This window comes from Dromiciops gliroides, chromosome 1 (genome assembly GCF_019393635.1).
Source record: "Dromiciops gliroides isolate mDroGli1 chromosome 1, mDroGli1.pri, whole genome shotgun sequence".
Taxonomy (NCBI): domain Eukaryota; kingdom Metazoa; phylum Chordata; class Mammalia; order Microbiotheria; family Microbiotheriidae; genus Dromiciops; species Dromiciops gliroides.
Genome location: NC_057861.1, coordinates 72,273,381 through 72,293,237, shown reverse-complemented (window position 1 = coordinate 72,293,237; position 19,857 = coordinate 72,273,381). Strand labels below are relative to the sequence as shown.

At 41.8% G+C, this 19,857-nt stretch overlaps 1 protein-coding gene across 1 annotated transcript in view; it reads left to right on the top strand.

Annotated features, from left to right (window-relative positions):
* Positions 1 to 19,857, top strand: part of SMARCA4 (SWI/SNF related, matrix associated, actin dependent regulator of chromatin, subfamily a, member 4) — a 110,073-nt gene that overhangs the window by 60,675 nt on the left and 29,541 nt on the right. The window contains 10 exon segments of the mRNA XM_043990939.1: positions 11,034 to 11,100; positions 11,838 to 11,957; positions 14,184 to 14,188; positions 14,924 to 14,949; positions 14,952 to 15,005; positions 15,008 to 15,054; positions 15,056 to 15,100; positions 15,102 to 15,125; positions 15,127 to 15,164; positions 17,255 to 17,369. Of these exon segments, the coding sequence (XP_043846874.1) occupies positions 11,034 to 11,100; positions 11,838 to 11,957; positions 14,184 to 14,188; positions 14,924 to 14,949; positions 14,952 to 15,005; positions 15,008 to 15,054; positions 15,056 to 15,100; positions 15,102 to 15,125; positions 15,127 to 15,164; positions 17,255 to 17,369 (541 nt within the window).

The following is a 19,857-nucleotide window of genomic DNA, read 5'->3' as shown; positions in this document are numbered from 1 at the left end:
GGGGGGCCACCAGAATGGATGGTCCATTAAGTTTACAATTTCCCTAAATTTCATTTGGGTATGGAGAGGAGACACCTCAGCAGCAAAGTGATGACAATCCTCCAAAATATTTTTTGAATGTCTTTTATATGCAGCTGAATTGGAAGAACCCTCAGAAGTCCTCTAATCTAATCCACACCTAAAAGGGAATCCTTTTGTCTAGCCTCCATCTGAAACTTCTCTGTGAAGGGGAACTCACCACCTACGTAGGCAGCTCTTCCTTTTGAACAACTGTGATTATACAAAGCATTTCTTAATTTGAGCCAAAATCTTTTTTCTCTTTAACTTCCACCCACTGCAACTCTTTCTTCCTTCCATGACCCAAGAATAAATCAGATCACATTTCCTTATTGTAGCTTTTCAATATATGAAGACAACTGTCATTTGTTTTCTTTATCTCCCTTCTCCAAGCTAACCATACCTAGTTCTTTCAGCTAAACTTTATGTAGCATGTCCTCACAGCAAAGCCCTGCTTACCTTCTCTGGACTTATTCCAACTAATTACTGTCCTTCCTAAACCATGACATCCCAAACTGAACACAGTACACTGAATGTGGCCTAAGGCAGTCCTTGTTGCTATTCTACGTGCTGTAGCCAGAACAAGGGGGAAAACCCTGACTGTGTCCTCAAGGAGCTCCTAGAGACATCCTCTATAAACAAGTTCTATACAGAATACATGGAAGGTCATTTCAGAGCGAATGCACTAGTAGCAGGAGGTGGTTGCAAGAGACAGATGAGAAAAGGTAGATTAATAGTACTCATGCAGTGTAGTAAAGAATAAGCAGCCTAGAAAGGTAGGACAGGGCTTGGTGTTGAGGGTGATCCTATATCCTAGAGGTAACAGGCTGCCACTAATGTTTGTTGACATAGTCAGGCTGGCACGATCAGACCTGTACTTTTGGAAAATCCCTTTGGTGGCTGCTTGGAGAGCAATGGGGAGAGACTTGAGTCAGAAGGCTACTGCAATAGTCTTGGCTTGGGATGATGAGGGCCTACACCATGGTAGTGTTGGCTGTGAGAACTGAAAGAAGGGGGCTTAGAGGAGGAATGCTGTGAAGGTAGAAACAAGATTGGATATGCAGGCTGAGGAGTCAGAGCTGATGCTGATGGAATTTGATTTGGGGTAATCACCTTTGATTTGATTGTGGATAGGGATGATATTCCCCTGTATAATAAAAGGAAAATTGGAAAGAGGAGAGTTTACAGGAAAAGACAAGATTTGTTTTGGACCTGTTGAGTTTGAGGTGCCTATACAGTTCAAGAAGTGAAAAAGGCAGTTGGTGATATAGGACTAATGAGAGACTAGATCTGCATATATAGGTCTTGGAAGCGTTTGTATAGAGATAATAATTGAACTGTTGGAAACTAATAAGATCATTAAGCAAGATAGTATAGAGGAAGGAGAGGAGATCCAAGACAGAGCCTTGGGGGACATCCTTGGTTCCTAAGTGTGAACATGATCTAAATGAAGATCCAAGATGGAGGGTCCCTGAGAAGGAGCGGTCATAACAGACAGGAGAACTAGGAGAGAACAGTGTTATGAAAACCTAAAGAGAAGAAAATTCCCTGGAAAAGAGTGATCAGTAGTGTCCAGAAGTTTTCAGAGTGATCAAGAAGTATAGCTTTGAGAAAAGGCCATTAGATTAGCAATTAAGAATCACTGTAGCTTATGAATCGTGAGGTCAGAAGCCACATTGCAGAGGGATGAGAGAGGAGAGAAAATGGAGGAACTTAGTATAGTTGGCTTTCCCAAGGAATTTAGCCAAGAAGGGCAAGAAATATCAGATGATCGTAGGGGTGGTGAAGGTTTTTGGAAAGATGGAGGAGTCATTCCCTTAGGCCAAAAGGAAAGAGACCAGAAGGTAGGGAGAGATTGAAGACTAGTGGGAGGAGTATGAATGTTGTGGTGGCATTCTACTAGACAGACAAGAGTACATATAGAAGAGTTGGCTGTGGCAAGGAGAAAATCTAACCTCTTCAGACAGGAGGTGAAGGGGACAAGAGAGAAGGAGGGAATAGCATTTATATCATTCCTACTGTTTTCAAGGTACTTTGCTGAGAAGTTTACAAATATTGCCTCGTTTAATCTTAACAATATCCTTGCGAGGCAGAAGCTGTTATTATTCCCATTTTACAGTTGAAGAAACTGAGGCAAATAAGTTGTGACCTGTCCAAGATCACACAACTAGTACATTTCTGAGGCTGTATTTGACCTCAGACCTTTCTGACTCCAGACCAGTTTGCTATCTCTTGTGCCATCTCACTGCCTCTGAAAGTGAAAATAGTGGAGGAAGACTGGACAATGTGAAATGAAGAATATGGAAGAAAAGAGAGCTCTCAGTCAATTTCAGTGAAATATAAGATAAAGTATAAGACCTGAGAGAATGGAGGGAGGAGGTGTGATAGAATCTGGAGAAAGAATGAAAAGGTTTTGAATTGTTACTGTAATTAGTAAGAAGGTAAACCAGTAGAGAGGCATAAAAGGATTACCTTGCTTCATTGAGTGCCCCATTGACTCTCTGAGCATGATTTTGTAATTTTTTCCACCTCTATTCAGCAGCATTTGAATAGGAACAAGGGAGGAAAATAGTGAAAGTAATCCAGGATTGTTTTTTGGCCCAGCATCATTGGAAACAGCAGAAAGGGACTTGAGATTCAAGAGTATGGGAATTGTAAATGGAGCTGGGGAGACAAGAGGGTAGCCTAGTTCAAGGGTGGTGGGCTTAGGGAAAAAACAGATGGAGGCTTTGGAGTCACGAGGAAGATGAAAAAGAGGGACTTGTTATGAGACCACAAGGAAGGAGACGGGAATGATAAAGATATGAGTCAGATAATGAACATGAATGTAGAACAGTTGTGAGTGATGTCAAGATCAAGGGTATGGCCACCTCCTTATGTGATTGGAGAGAGTGGAGAAGTCGGTTATGGGGACTAAGTAAACTGAGGAACCAGACCAGGTGAAGTCCCATGGTATGCAAGCAGGTATTGTGGTGAAAAGACAGACTGAGAGCCCAAGCACTTGTCCAGAGAATGGAGGTTTTCAAATGAAAAAGAATTATTTCTGGAAGTTATCAAAATATGAATAATAACAAAACATTTTTTTTGAATGGTTCAAGAAGGGAAACTATGAGAAATAGAAAATGAGGACAGGCTCTGCAATTCCCACCTCATGCTAAGCAGGAATGGTCTTTGTAACACTGAGGGCATTGAAGGCACAGACTCTGACAAATGTGGGTTGGGAATTGAACAGCAGAGGGCTGCTCCAAGAGGAAAGATTTGGCGTTTTTACACACACACACACACACACACACACACACACACACACACACACACACACACACACACACACACACTTTTTTCTGGTCCTTTTGAATAAGGTTTATTCCTCCATGTCCATATTGTGTCTTTTAGTCTCTCTCCCAATAAGTCTCAGTGATGTGGTCAAATTTCTTTTGTATTATAAACTAGTTCACTTTTTAAAATTACATTTATGAATGGACATCTGAGATCATAGGTTTATTACTGTTTCTTATCTTGGATGGTATTTCCTGTGACTCACTTGTTCTTTCAACTGATACTTTTTCTTCCTATTTCATACTCATTACTTTCTGTGGTTTGTGGTTGTGGTTGTTGTTGTTGTTGTTTTGGTTGGGACAATGGGGATTAAGTGATTTGCCTAGGATCACACAGCTAGTGTCAAGTGTCTGAGGACGGATTTGAACTTGGGTCCTTCTGAATCCAGGGCTGGTGCTTTATCCTAGCTGCCCCCTTGTGGTATCTGTTGGTGGATTTATCAGCTGTTTTCTCCCTCCCCCATTTTGCAGTTTAAAGCCCTTTTGACCAAAGGCTTCATGACCTCTAGCAGTGTTTTTTAGATTCCATTTGGCTGTACATTTGTTTCCACTTGCTTGACCAGAAGTGGGTGATGGTTATCAAGTCTGAAGGGCGAGAGCCTAGGGTTTGAGGCTTCTATAAATATTGTTTCATATATATTGTGGATAAAATGAGCTTTTTTAGGCTAGCTTAGGTATTAGCCAATCTTTAATCTTACTGCTTTGAGAAAATGTACTCCAAATTCCAAGCAATTTATTAACTTATTGGGAACAAGTCATGTTAAAACTGGAGAATATTGGTACCCATTACTTCAAGATGGATTAAGGGAACAAAATAGATACTTTATGACCTCTGTTGTTGAAATTTATTTGTAGAATTTTTTATAGATATTTGGTTTTTCCTTCATTTAGCGATGAAGTCCATGTGGTAGTATAAAAATAAATTCATTTTACAAAATTAAGTATCAATTTCATTAGTTTCTACTAACAAAGGATTGTATTGCTTTATTGAGTACCCCAAGTCCCATTCTCTATCTCAACAGAAATTCTCCTACTTCAGTGAGAATATCAGAGTGTATGGCCTAGACTTTCACATTTTCCCTCCTCTGTTTACTTCAACCAGACGTTATCAAATATCTGTTCTGTGCTAGACAGTAAAGGAAGTTGTTATTGCCCTCAAGTAGCCTTCATTCAGTGGGGAACAAATACCAAGTACACAGATTAATACAAAGTCTGTACAAAGTAAATACAAAGCAGTGTGGCGAGAGAGCATCACATATACCAGTAAGAGTCGGGCAAGAGCCCCAAAGCTGGACTTCAGCTAGGGGTGGGGAGTGCAGGAGGCTGACTGGGACAGAACCTCCCTGGCATGAGGAGCTAGAAGGAGAGATGGGTGACTGGCTGGGGGAGGCTTGGCTAGCATGTCACATATGTGCATGGGGCTATATGAAATTAGGAAAGCATGGGTTGGAGCCAGGCTGTGAAGGTCTTTCATCGCCAAACAGAGAAGGGTCTGTTTTATGCTTGATGCAAAGGGGAGCCTGTAGCTAGGAGTTGATATGGTCAGACCTGGGCTCTAGGAATGAGAATTTTCCAGCTGTGTATAGAATGGCTTAGAGACAGAAACAAGACAGGAGGTAAGGAGAGTCTATTGTAAGCATGCATATTCTCCATGCAGAAATACAGAGATAGGGTATTATGTGAGAAACAACAAGGGGGAGTCAGTGTGACTAAATTTTATGGCGCATGTTGGAAAATAATGCATAATAAGACTGGAAAGGTAGGTTGGAGGCAGATTGGTAAGAACTTTAAGTGACAAAGCAAGGCATTTGTAGAAGTAAAAGGGAGGCCATATTACATATTGAGCAGAATGATGTAATCAGACCACTGCTTTATGAATATCATAAAAGCTGTGTAGAGGGAGAATGGATATACTTGAGACTGGAAGACCAGTTAGAAGGCTATTAACTGGCCTAATGGATTGACCCCTGGACTTGAAGTCAGGAAGGCCTGATTTCAAATCCTTTTTCAGACACTTACTAGCTATGTGAACCTAGGCAAGTCAATCAATCGTTAAACATTTGTGAAGTACCTACTAGGTGCCAAGCACCAGGGATAGAAAAAGAGGCAAAGGGCAGCTCCTGCCCTCAGGGAGCTTACAATCTAATAGGGGAGACTAGAAACAAGCTGTTGTTGTCCTTCGTTTTTTCAAGAAGACTAATGACATCACAGTGTTGAAATAAGGGTGTATTGTGTTCAGTTGTTGCTGATCAGATCAATATGAGTTTGGAAGGCACTACCACAGTTCAGGCACAGTTAGAACTTTGAGAGTGAAAGGGGCTTGCATAGCTCACATTTCCTTTGTGTTTCTATAATTCTGCTTTGCTGGTGGAGTACAGTGCCTTCTTTGATGCGGTTATGCCATGCTGGATAGTCCTGTGCCAGCATTTCCCATATCTCTCAGTCAATACTGAAGTTCTTCAGAAATTTCTTGAGCGTGTTCTTTTATACCACTTCTTCTGACCATCACATGAGTCCTTACCTTGTGTGAATTATCCATAAAACAGTCTTTTGGGTATGCGTGCATTTGGCATTAGAACTGTGTGTCCAGGGGCAGCTAGATGGCGCAGTGGATAGAGCACCGGCCCTGGATTCAGGAGGACCTAAGTTCAAATCCGGCCTCAGACACTTAACACTTACTAGCTGTGTGACACTGGGAAGTCACTTAACCCCAATTATCCCCAAAACAACAATAACAACAACAAAACAGAACTGTGTGTCCAGCCCATCAGAGCTGCAGTCTCTACAGTAGAGTTTGTATGCTTGGCAGTTCAGCTCTGTGAACAGGCTCTCAGTGTGTTATCTTATCATATCAAGTAATCTTTTTTTTTTTTTTAATGTTAACAAAGGTCTTCAAGGTGCTTATAGTTCATACTTTTTTTTTAAGTAAAACATTACCATATTTGTCATTTTGTACAAGAAAACTTGATTAAAAGAAAAAACGAAAGTGTAAAATAGTACTTTAGTCTATTCTATCAATTTCACTGCTTTCTTTGGAGGTGGATAGTATGCTTCAACAATAGTCCTTTGGGATTGTCTTGGATCATTGTATTGTTGAGAATAGCCAAGTCATTCACAGTTCTTCATCAAATAATATTGCTGTCTCTGCGCACGATGTTCTTGTCATACCAAGTAATCTTTAGGATATGCCTGAGACAAGGCAAGTGTTAACAGTTTGGTCTTCTTGCATGTCCAGGTTTCACACGCATAAAACAGTGTTGTCAGCACAGTGGTTTTGTAAGTCCTCAGTTTGCTAGGTAGCCTGATAGCTCTGCTCTCCTATACTCTTCTTTCAGAGCTTCCCAAAAGCTGAGGTGGTAGAACTGGCAATTCGAGCATCAACCTCATTGTCTATGTGGAGAGCCCTGGAGGATGAATGGGAAGACATTAGAATTAAGAGGGTTTGGGAAAGACTTCCTGTAGAAGATGGGATTTTAGTTGGAACTTCAAGGAAGCCAGGGAGTACAGTATGCAGAAATGGGGAGGGAGAGCATTCCAGGCATGGTAGACAGCTGAAGATGGAATGTCTTCTTCATGGAACATCAAGGACTCTGGTGTCCCAAGATTAAAGAATATGTGGCAGGGAGTAAGAACTCACTTAAGGGGGTCAGCTAGGTGGTGCAGTAGATAAAGCACAGGCCCTAGATTCAGGAGGAACTGAGTTCAAATCCGGCCTCAGACACTTGACACTGTTGTTTTTATCAATGTAGCAATAATGTAGACAAGTGGTGGTGAGGATTTGGACTAGAAGGGAGACCACGGAAGGAACATAAGGAAGAAATGGTGTGAAGATAGAGGATATCCAAGAAGAGAAGGTGGTTAGAGGTGTGGAGCTCTGCAAAGAACTCAAGAAGCAGTACTCAAGTAGCTCAGAGTTCACTGGTCACAATGTAGAGAGAGGATCAGAATTTGTATTGCCAAGTGCCACTGTGGATAGAGTACTAACCCTGGTATCAGGAGAACATGAGTTCAAAACCAACCTCAGACACTTTGACACTTACTAGCTTTGTAACCTTTGTAAGTCACTTAAACCCTATTGCCTCAGAGCTGTGAAACTTGCAGCAAAACTCTGGTGTCCTGCTCAAACCAGACTAAAATGTCATTGGGAAATGCTTAACAAATTAAATACAAATAAAACATCACATAGATCGGGGCTTCTTAAACTTTTTCCACTCATAAGCCCTTTTTGCTGGAGAAATTTTTATTCAACCCCAGGTATATCTGTATATAAAATATGTATGCCTTTGCCAAATTTTTTGTGGGTTCCACTGTCAGTTCTGCAACCCCATATGGGGTCTCAAACCCCAATTTAAGAAACTAGGACATAATTGATGTCAATTTGTGCCTTTCTTTTTTTTTCTTGTTTTGTTTTGTTTTTGCAGGGCAATGAGGATTAAGTGACTTGCCCAGGGTCACACAGCTAGTTAAGTGTCAAGTGTCTGAGGTTGGATTTGAACTCAGGTCCTCCTGAATCCAAGGCCAGTGCTTTATCCACTGCGCCACCTAGCTGCTCCCCGAATTTGTACTTTTCTAACGATACTGTTTATGTTTGAGTTTGACCCTACTGTTGTAGATGGCTTGAGAAGACAAGTTTTGGAAAAGATATTGTCACTGAGAGTGAATCAAAAGTAGCATTGCAATGGAGGAGCAAGGAACTTTCACCTTATCTACTTCTACCATGTGATGCTTGTTCAGTCTAGTCTCAGATACCCTGCTGATTCTCTAAAGCTGATTCTCTCCCTGTGTCCTTTATCTCATACTGATTGACTTTGCTCTTCAAACTATTCCTTTTTAAGGTTTTTATTGCTGTATTTTCACTTTACGTTACTTACATTTGCTGGTTTATTCCTAGTTCTTTCCTCTCTCAGAAAGCCATCTATTATAACAAATAACTATTTTCAGCCACATTAAATAAAATATCATCCGGTTCCTACTGTAATATGTAGTGTCCTCAACTTAGGCAAAGAAAGGAAGGAGGTAGATTCTTATATCTCTTCTTTGAGGGTAAACATCATTATAATTTCATGGGATTTTGTGTTAATTGTTGATGCTGTTGTCATATAAATACTTTTCTTGGTTCTCCTTAATTTTATATCTGTTCATGGAAGAGTTTACCATGCTTTTCTGAATTTATTATCCACCATAATTTATTTAGCTATTTTCCAGATGATGGGCATCAACTCTTTTTTCAGTTCTTTGCTATTATAAAAAGTGCCACAGTGGGTAGGTCACTGGCCTTTGATTCAGGAAGACCCCGGTTCACATCTCTTAGATGCTTAGTGTTTCATCCTAGGCAAGTCTCTTAGCCTCAAATAAGAGGACATACATTGCAGGGCTGTTCCGGGGGATCAAATGAGATAACACATAAAGTTCTTAATAAATATTCTTAATTAAGAGAGAGAACCATAATGAGTTTCTTAATTAGAGACAAAAGGTAAAATGGAAAGACCACTAGATTTAAAGCCAGGAAACCAGAGTTTAAGTTCAGGCTCTGGTGTTTACTAGCAGTGTGACCTTGGGCAAATTTAACTTTTACTCCAGTTTTCCTGACTAGAAAATGGAAATAATAATTCTTGTTATTGCCTATTTCACAGGATTGTTTTAAGGAAAGCCTTTGGAAACCTTAAAGGGTGCCATCCAATTATGGCCTTTTTTTTTTTTTTTTTTTTTTAGTGAGGCAATTGGGGTTAAGTGACTTGCCCAGGGTCACACAGCTAGTAAGTGTTAAGTGTCTGAGGCCGGATTTGAACTCAGGTACTCCTGACTCCAGGGCCGGTGCTCTATCCACTGCGCCACATAGCTGCCCCTATGGCCTCTTATTTTAAAAGAATTGGGCACAGTGGAAGAGAGCAGAGACTAGGTTAGATAGTAGAATAGGGAGTAAGGGGGTGGGGTTGATTAGGGGTGAATGATTGAAAAATAAAAGCATTTGTTAAGTGTTTACTATGCACAAAGTGCTATGCTACAAGTAGAAATGCAAGATAATTTCCACTCTCAAAGAACTTATATGGGGGGGGAAGGTGATGATGAGAGTTAAGTGAATTGCCCGAGGTCACACAAGCTAGTAAGTGTCAAGTGTTTCTTATTAGCTGTGAGACCCTGGGCAAGTCACTTAACCCTCATGGCCCTGCGGGGACCCGACCCCCCCCACACACACACACAAAATTAATTAAATTTCAGGGCAGCTAAGTGGCACAGTGGATAAAGCACTGGCCCTGGATTCAGGTGGATCTGAGTTCAAATGTGGCCTCAGACACTTGACACTTACTAGCTGTGTGACTCTGGGCAAGTCACTTAACCCTCACTGCCCCACCAAAAAAAAAAGTGCCAAGTGTCTGAGGCTGGATTTGAACTCAAGTCCTCCTGAATCCAGGGCTGTTGCTTTATCCACTGTGCCACCTAGCTGCCCCAAAGCATTACATTCTAATGGAAAGAGAATATTGGAGTTTTCAGCTGCAAATCAGATGGAAAAGTGCTTGGTACTTGAGGTGTATTGTTTTGGTTTGTGGTTTGTTTGTTGTTGTTTTTTCCCCATGGCAATCAGGGTTAAGTGACTTGGCCAGGGTCACACAGCTAGTAAGTGTCAGGTGTCTGAGGTCAGATTTGAACTCAGGTCCTTCTGAATCCAGGGCTGGTGCTTAATCCACTGTGCCACCTAGGTGCCCAAGGTGTATTATTATTGATAAATGTTATTGACAAATATCATTGGGATCACTAAGCGAAGTAGCAGGACAGTTTACTGTTCTTAGGAGGTGAACTAGAAGGGGAAACTAGGTATGTCCAGTAATAATCTTGGCTTTTCCAAAACCTGTTTTCTCTCCCAACATACTCCCAGTCACCAAACTTGTTGTTCTTGCTTCATCCCTTTCCTTCTTCCTTCCTCAATATTCCATAAGTCGCTAAGTCTTATCAGGTCTTATTTCTAAACCTGTCTTTTCTGTGGTTTTTCCTTCTCTCATCGTTATAGTCCAGGCAAAAAATTTAAAAAATATATCACTTCACACCTGCTTTTACTGTACAAAGCGCCTCTCTTCCCTTACTTTATACTTTAATCATTCCATTTCAACCTGAGAACTGCTGCCAGGCAGAGTCAGGTCTTCATTTCCTCCACCAAGCTTCTGATCCCCTACCATGTTCTGGTGCCCCTTTGCCCTTTCCATTCTTATTTCTCATTGCTCTCTCAAAACATCTCTTCTGTCAGGAAAGTCAGGCCCTTCTTCTTGCAGAGAGTAAGCTTGCCACATTCCTTCATGACTGTAACTTCATTCTTGCCTGTCCAGTAAGACCCATCTCTGCTTGAGAATCCTTTCTTCACTGTTCCAGCCCTCATTGATCTCCCTCTCACTTGAATTTTTCTCTTACAGTCCAGCACTTAGCTGCTGGCATGAAATTTTTTTTGGGCTATTGTTTGATCTTGTGTGTTACTTGTGCCCCTGCCAACTGGACTCTGGACTCTTTGGAAACTGTAATGGTCTGTCTGTATTGTACTTCCTTGCTCAAAGCACTAGCACTGGGCTGGGGTACACGGCTCATGAATGTGTTGTAGTTTGGTCATTTATTCTAGAAGTGGGATTGGTTAGTTCTTTTCCCTTTTTCTCCTAGAACTCTGTCAAATTGGGCATATGAATTTGATAAGTGGGCTCCTTCTGTGGTGAAGGTCTCCTACAAGGTAAGTTGATATTTTCCCCTTCAAAAGTTCTCCTTGCTTGCTGACAAATCCTTTAAGGCATAGGATGAAAAGTTAATGTTATATGTAGGTGCTGAGAAGCTGTCAGCAGGGGGCTGTGAAAGGACCCTAGATTTGGTATCAGGTCTCAGCTCTACACCTGTGTACCATGTGACCTTGAGGAAGCTACTCACCTTCTTCACTGTAATTTCCTTCTCTTCAAAAAATGAGAAGATGATATTATGTGATGTCTGTGATTTCTTCCTGCTGAGTCCAAATGAGAAGATGCTGAGTGGGAGGAAGCAAAGTGGAAAACATTAATCATTGCTTTCCCCTTCAAGCCCTTTAGCATTTCAGGTTGATTATTCACATACTCAAGATCACGGGTCTGAAGTTCACCAGCCTTTCAGACTGGTTCTTCACATATCCCAAAGCCTTCTGGGGAAGGGGCAGGTACAATAGGGGCTTGCCCGGAACGTCTGGTCCTGGACCAGTTTGTGTGGGAAGCTCAGGTTGGGGGGAAAGGTATTCAGTGAATTGCGCTGCTTTGTATGACTTTGTCCTTTGAAAGGTCAGGTGCTCTGGCAGGGGTATACTTGTTTTCAGAGTGTTTCATTCATCAAGACCTACAGCCCACACCTGTTGTATTAAGTACTTACTCCCCTTGTTGGTTAGAAATGCCCTACTGTTTCTTCTTCGTGCACCCCCCAGGTAAACAGCTGCTGCTTTCCTTTCCCTAGGGCTCTCCAGCAGCAAGACGAGCTTTTGTACCTCAGCTTCTGAGTGGGAAATTCAATGTTCCTTGCTAACCTACTTATGAATACATTATAAAAGATAAGCACATTCTTGCCAAGGTAAGAGTTTGTCACTATCAAATAGCAGATTGTGAGAGATCTTTGTCAACTGGTTTTCTTCACAGCAAGTTCAGTCTGTCCATGACTAATATGGAAATAACTGGCAAAAATATCAATATGCTGGATATCTCTGTCTTATTTCCAAGTATTTCCTAAGCAATTATTCTAAAGCATAATTTTGCCAAGGTCAACAAGCTTGGAAACTGACTTTGCTAAGAGAAGTATTGTTCTGACTTCATATCTTCATGCTGTCATTCTGTTTCCTTCTGTGATGACATGTAGGGACAAAAACAGAGAAGAAAGGAGAGTTGGGACCTACCCAGCCCACTGTTTTAGCTTGAAGAAACTTTCTCCACTCTCTGTGCTTTCTCCTAATATGTTCTTAGCATTAACCACTGCTTGGTGTAGGTCAGCCTTATTCCCTACTTTAAAAATAAAGAGAGGTTAGACTAGTTGATTCCTGAGGTCCTTTTAGCCTGTATTTCAACCTTGTGGGGAATCCTAGGCGAGTCCTCAGAACAAGAGCCCTGGGACTGCTCATATGATATGAAAGGGGATATTGGTCTTCAACAGGGGGCGTTGTTAAAGGGAAAGTGCTCTCTCTACCTCAAACTTAGAGGAAATGTGAGTCATAGTTATGATTGAAGCTTTTTAGTCTTCCCTCTCAGCACCTCCCTCCTCTCACCACAGAAAATAATCTGCTTAATTATACTCCAGGGAGATAGCAGTGGCTACTCATCTTCAGGGTATGAGGTATAATGAAAGAGGACATCCATCCTTCATGTGAGACTGATCCCACCCTTGGGAAGGGTCACTTGACTCTTCCATACCCTAAAAGATTATACTGTATCCTCATGAAACGCGCTGTAGAGTAGGAAACTGGAAGTTCCTTCCACCCCTATATCCCAAATCCTTTGATCTTGAGTGGGAGAAGGAAAATGGACCTGTTTGGAATGAATGACAGGGTCAGGTCAGCATGTCTGTCCCAGAATCTTCTCCTTGAATGTATAGTCTGTCCCCACCACAAAAGGTTTCTCAGATATCTGTTAAGTTGTTGAGTGGTGCAGTGTGTGCCAGAATATTCAACCACCCTCTGGGCCATAGAGAAGTCAGATGTCTGAGAGAAACAAAGTGCATGGTGTACTTGGGTGTACTCCTTCAAAATCACCCCATAAGTGATCAACTGTGTGTGGTGGGGGGTGGGGGGAAGGCCGAGCGGGGCTAGACCTGAAGATAGCATATCAAGTGCTTTTCTTTTCTTCTTTCGTTCCTTTTTTTTTTTTTTTTTTTGGTGGGGCAATGAGGATTAAGTGACTTGCCCAGGGGTCACACAGCTAGTAAGTGTTAAGTGTATGAGGCTGGATTCGAACTCAGGTTCTACTGAATCCAGGGTCTGTGTTTTATCTCTTGCGCCATCTAGCTGCCCCCTTTCAAGTGCTTTTTAAATACCAGCTGTGTACAGTGCACCGTGCAGTGTTCTGGGAGACATACCAGATTTGATAAGCTGTGATCCCAGCCCACAGCAAGCAAGAAGGTAGTATTTGAGTTGGGGTTTAAGGAGTGGTTCCAAATTTAGTTGGTAAAAAGAATGCAGTAGGGTCATCCTGAAGGCAAAGAAATGTGAGAAGACTCCTTGTGTTCAGGGGGGCAGAGAGTAACCTGGTTTGCAAACAGGGGTTCTTTCATGTTTATCTTTGTATCTCTATATTTATTGAATTGAATCAAAGTATAGCATGTATGGCAGGGAGTCATATGAGATGCAGCTGAAAAAAGTAGAGAGGGTATGTGGACCAGGGAAGAAAGAGTTTGCACTGGGAGGGAGAGAGAGTGAACTTTTTTTAAGTGGCTTATTATGTACCCAGGGCACTCTGCCAAAGGACTGGGGATACTGGGGGACACACATGCAAGTAAGATAGTTTCCTATGCTCAAGGACTTTTTCTAATGGGGAAAATATAGTGCATAATATAAAGCTGGAAAAGGGGGTCAGGAGGCCACATCTAGAGACTGCAAAGTACAGGTGGGAGTGAAATGAGCATGGTCTGGGTCCATTTGTGAAGTGCTGATTAAGGCCAGGGCCACCCTGATTAGATGAATGGGCTGCAGGGGGAGAAGGCTGTTGTGGGCCATAGGAACAACTTAAGACTTTTGTGCATATGCATGACATTAACAAATCTGTGCATCAGAAATTGTTGTGGCAGCAGTTTGCTGAGGTGTTGAGTGTAGGGATAGAGTGGGAGTGAGAACACCTATAGGACCTTGTAACTAGAAATGGTAGGTAGCAGTAGTGGGGTAAAGGGAAAGCATTCTTTAAGATGCCTATTCTGTGGATGCTATTGTTTCTAGATACTGAGGATGCAGAGACAAAACAAAAAACTTCTTGTTGTCTGATTGGGTATAAGAAGATGAGGTAAAGGGTGGATACCTTGTTATAAGGAAGTGTCAAAGAAAACCCCAAGATTGTGAAAATTTGAGAAAGAGTCAGTGGTGCCGCCACAGATAGAAACATCTGAAGTCAATAGGAAAGATAGGTTTGAGGAAAAAGGAGTGTGTTTGAGTTCACAACATGCTGTGGTGAGCTTCCATGTCAGATGCACAGATCCAGGGCATACAGCAGAGGCCAGCTTGGAGACATAGACTGGAGACCAACCCCTCAGAAATGACTGCTGATGCCATGTTAGTAAATTAGATGAGCCCAGAGAGAGTAGGGTGGCTAATCACAGGACAGGCCTAGATGGAGTGAGTGTTCAGGCTGCCTTGTCCTGGTTATCTTGCCATGGTAAGAAATAAGGAAAAATGAGCATTCCTCTGTAAAATTGCTTACAGTTGAATGAGATTTAGCATGGGAAAAGTTCTTGTATCTGCAAAGATAAAAATCTGTCTCCCCAAAGAACTTTCCCCATATTTCCACAATCAAGCATTTTCCTTTCCCTAAGATTGGTGTGCTGTCCTCATCTGCAGATTCGCTGGGAAGTATTATGATTGTAGATGAAGGTCACAGGATAAGAATCATCACTGCAAACTAACACAGGTCCTGAACACACACTACGTAGCTCCCCGCGCCTGCTACTGACAGGGACGCCCCTGCAGAACAAGCTACCTGAGGCTGTGGGCACTCCTCAATTTCCTCCTCCCAACCATCGTCAAGAGTCTGCAGCACCTTTGAGCATGGGTTCAAATGCTCCCTTTGCCATGACAGGAGAAAAAAGTAAAGTGTGCCCAAGTCAGGAACCACGTGCTGACGGTGTGTGAGATCACCTCTTGTGAGTTGGAGATGCCTGGAAGTCACCAGAGACAGAAGCCAAAATTGCCAGTTAAGAACATAATCAGGGCAGCTAGGTGGCGCAGTGGATAGAGTGCTGGCCCTAGATTCAGGAGGACATGAGTTCAAAATTGGCCTCAGACATTTGACACTGGCTTTGTGGACCCTGGACAGTCACTTAACCCCAATTGCCTCACCAAAAAAAAAAAAAAGAACATAATCTATCAGTTTATCAAGAGATATAACATGCTGTTAGGAAAGAGGGCCATTATTTATTGTGTTAAGTAAGTAGATAAAATTCTGGATGTTTGGCTTGATAGCATAGTCAATCAAGTAATAGGGCAAAGAGGCTCTCAGGATGTGGGCTAAGGACCAGACCCTGCCAGGGGCTCAACTGGGGAAAACTATAATACTTCTGAACTCTTACTCTTTAACATGCAAGATATTAATTGATATCACTATTTGGGGGGGGGGGGGAGCAATAAGGGTTAGTGACTTGCCTAGGATCACACAGCTAGATAAGTGTCAAGTGCATATGAGGTCAGATTTGAACTTAGGTCCTCCTGAATCCAAGGCAGGTGCTTTATCCACTGCGCCACCTAGCTGCCCCACAACCACTATTTCTTGACTTGGGGAATAGCTTTCTGTGCCAGCTTCCCCTCAAAATTTGAAGAGAGATGCTTGTTGCAAGTGTTCATAAAAAGGTGAATGTAGAAATTCTACAGTAATATAACAACAATAGTGGTTGACATTTGTATATAACTTTGTGTTTTGCCAATGCATCATACACATCATTTCATTTGTCCTCACAAGTATGATACCTCCTTTCATAGATAGAGTAACAGTGATACTTGGAAAGGTTAAATGACTTGTCATATAGCCATCAGTAATATAGATAAAAATTCGAACCCAGGTGCTCTACTGCCTTGTTCATTTCTACTCTGCCTCCAATCATGTTGTTATTTTTTCTTAGTATTTTTAAAGGATCAGTAGCTATGGCAAGTCATTTTGTATGGCCATTGAATAAATATTAACCTTTTTCTTAGGGCAACCCAAAGCTCTGCCCTGAACCTTCTTCCCTTTTCAACCTACACTCTCTTGGTGAATTTATCAGCTCCTGTGGTTTCAAGTATTATGCAGCTGACTCCCAGGTGTCTCCTGTCCTAGTCTCTCTTCTGAGTTCTGATCCTGTGGATGTCTTAAAAACTATGTGTCTCACCTCACATATCTAATCACTTGCCAAGTCCTTTTGACTCTATTTCTATAGCATTCTTCAAATCCATTCCCTTCTCCACTTATAAAGCCCCTATCTGCTTAGTAGACCTGCTTCACCTCTTGTCTGTTCTGTTATTACAGTAGCCTCCTGACTGGTCCCTGCCTCTAGGCTTTCCCATTTCCAGGCCATTTGCACAGAGCTGTCAAAATAATAGTTTTAAAATAGAGATCTAACCATGACACTGCACTGCATAGGGGAAACACCAAGGACCCTCATTACTTCTGGGATCAAATACAGGTTCCTCTGTTAGCCATTTAATCTCTTTCACAACTTTGCTTCACCCTCCTTCTAGGAATATGATAACACTATTCCAAAACAGCCAAAGTGGCCTTCTCGCTGTTCCTCCCACAGGACTTATGTTACCCATCTTAGTGACCTGATTTGGGTTGTCTGCCCCGATACTTGGAATTGTACTCCCTGCTCAACTCATCTCTTAAAATCTTTTCCTTCAGTTAGCTCCCCATTTACTCAAGCCTCCCTTCCTGCCCTCCTAAGTTTCTGGTGCCTCTCTGCAAAAGTTAGGGTGGTATTCTTTTCTATGTACCCATTTGTGTGTGAGTTGCCTGCTCTTTCTTAATAGGATATAAATTCCTTTGAGGACAAAAGCAGAAGCTTTGGTCTTTTTATCCCCAGCTTCTAGCACACTGCCTGACATGCTGAGTGGATTGATTGATTTCTGTGTTTGCATTTTAGCAGTGGTTCCATCTCTCCTCAGAGATAAGTTGTTTTGTTTTTCCTTGTAGTTAATTTGGTGAAAAATAGTAGAGACCTGAAATGAAGAAGGAAACTATTCTGATTATCCGACGTTTACACAAAGTGCTACGTCCTTTCCTGCTCAGGGAGCGGTTAAAGAAAGAAGTTGAAGCCCAATTACCTGAAAAGGTGTGTATAGATTTAGTTCAGGTATTTTGAGCCCACCCTATCCATGTCTCCTCCCTCCCCCGCCCCCTTTTCTCCCCTATCTCACACACACACACCCACCCCTCACCCCTGATCTTGCCATCTGCCTGAATGTTCTACTTACATCTCAGCTTCAGTGGATCTAAAATGGGAATTCAGCATGAACTCCTCTTAAATAAGCTTACCTTGCCACTCGCTTCCCAGAATCATTTTTGACTCTTCCTTTATGTTCCTCAACTAATCAGGGACCAATAATAGTCATAACTTTGCATCTCATATTTGTCCCCTTTCCAACCCATCCACCTCCACCTCCCTTTTTCAGGCACTCATCACTTCTCTTCTAGACAATTGAAATAACCTTGCCAGTGGTCATCCTGGTTTCTAGGCTCTCCCTTTGTAAATTCAGAATTCATGAGGCATAGGACTGACCGCGTTACTGCTTGGTCAAAATTGTCATGGCTTCCCCAGATGGCCACTATGATAAAGCACACAGAACTTCTACCCTTTCATTTCAGAGCCACCTTTCCAGACTTATTTCATACACTTGTCATCCTTGCCAATGAGTACTAGCTATTCTCCATTTCCTGCTTCTATTCCTTAACGCATGAGTTAGTGTTTAGAATACTCCTCATCTCTGCTTTTTTAAATCCTTCGCTCCATCATCACCTCCATCTCTTAGAATCCTTAGCTTCCTCCAGAGGCTCAAGGGCTGCTTGCCCAATACAAGACTTCGCTGATGCCCCAGTAGCTTAGCTAGGATGCAGAATGATACTCCTATTGTTTTATATTTACACACACACACACACATTGTTTTCACTAATAGAACACAAGTAAATATCTAGTCTTTAATATCCCCACACCTGGCACTTTATTGTCCTTAGGGGCACCTAGGTGGTACTGTGGAGAAGAGCACATGGCCCTGAAGTCAGGAAGACCTGAGTTCAAATCTTACTTCAGACACTTACTAGTTGTGTGACCCTGGGCAAGTCACTTAACCTCAAATGCCTTAAACATCCAGGGCCATCCCCAGTCATCCTGTTGTATATCTTGCCACTGGATTCAGTTGGCTCTGAAGGAAAGAGTGAGTTTGTTGACCTTGCACAGGCCTCCTTCACTTCCTCACTTCACATGTTCCAATTCAGTGCATTTCGTGACATCACCCTGATGTCATGGAAGACTTGTTAATTTTTGGTCGGTTCCTTCAAGACTCATTTCAGGTGCTGTTTTCTCCATTAAGCTTTCCCAGGTTCTCTTTTATCTCTGACCTCCCACCCCCTATATACCTAAAAGTAATCACCCCCTCAATCTTTCTTTTTTTTTTTTTTTTTTTTTTGGTAAGGTAATTGGGGTTAAGTGACTTGCCCAGGGTCACACAGCTAGTAAGTGTCAAGTGTCTGGGGCTGGATTTGAACTCAGGTCCTCCTGACTCCAGGGCGGTGCTCTATCCACTGTGCTCCTAGCTGCCAACCCCCCCCCCCCCAGCCTTTTTTTAGAAAAGATTTGACCTGGATGACTCCTTTACCGCCAGTCACATTTTAGACTTATTTACTTGTGAATCATCATCTCCAACTGCTTGTTCCCCACCTTACCCCCCCCCCCCACACACACACACACAACACCCATGTGAATTATAATTCTTTAAGGTCAGAGACTATATTTTTCAGTATTAAACATCACAAGCACTTAGTACGGGTATCTGCTATGTAGGTAGATATTTAATAACCAAATTTTTTCTTTGTTTCTTGATAAACCCTTCTAGAAAACAGGACTTAGTGGCAACAAGCCAAGGGTGCTAGAGGCCTTGGACCCATCAGGTTCCCTTTCCAGCAAGACCCTTAATTTCAGTCTACATTTTTATCCCACTGCCTTCCTCACTCTGCCCTGCCATGACAAGGGGGCTATTGGGCACCTCATACAGAATTATTTTTTTCAATCAACATGTATTTATCAGATACTTACTATGTGCCAGTCATAGTGCTGAGTGCTGGAGATATAGAGAAAAAAATTAAAGAGTACCTATTGTCAAAGTGCTTAAATTTTAATGATGTTTAATTATACTCCTATTTCCATTTAATAATTTCCAGTGGTCTGTCATATATAATTTCCTGTAATTGGATTGACATCCTTAACTTTTGTTCATTTTTTTGGTTAGGTTTATTTATCATGGGCTGATAGGAATAGATTGAGTTTCCCCATTATTATAGTCTTATTTTCTACTTCTCTTGGTAATTTATTTAGTTTTGCTTTAAGTATTTAGAAGCTGTCCCTGTGTGTATATTTGTTAGGCATTATAATACATTCATTTTATTATTGTTGTTGTTGTTAGGCATTACAATACATTGGTTTTATTGTTGTTTGTTGTTATTAGTGCTATTGCCTTGTCTGAAATAATAATTGCTATCCATGATTTTTTGTATTTGGCTGAGGCATAAAAGATTTTGGATATAAGAAATCACTTTGTCCAACTATA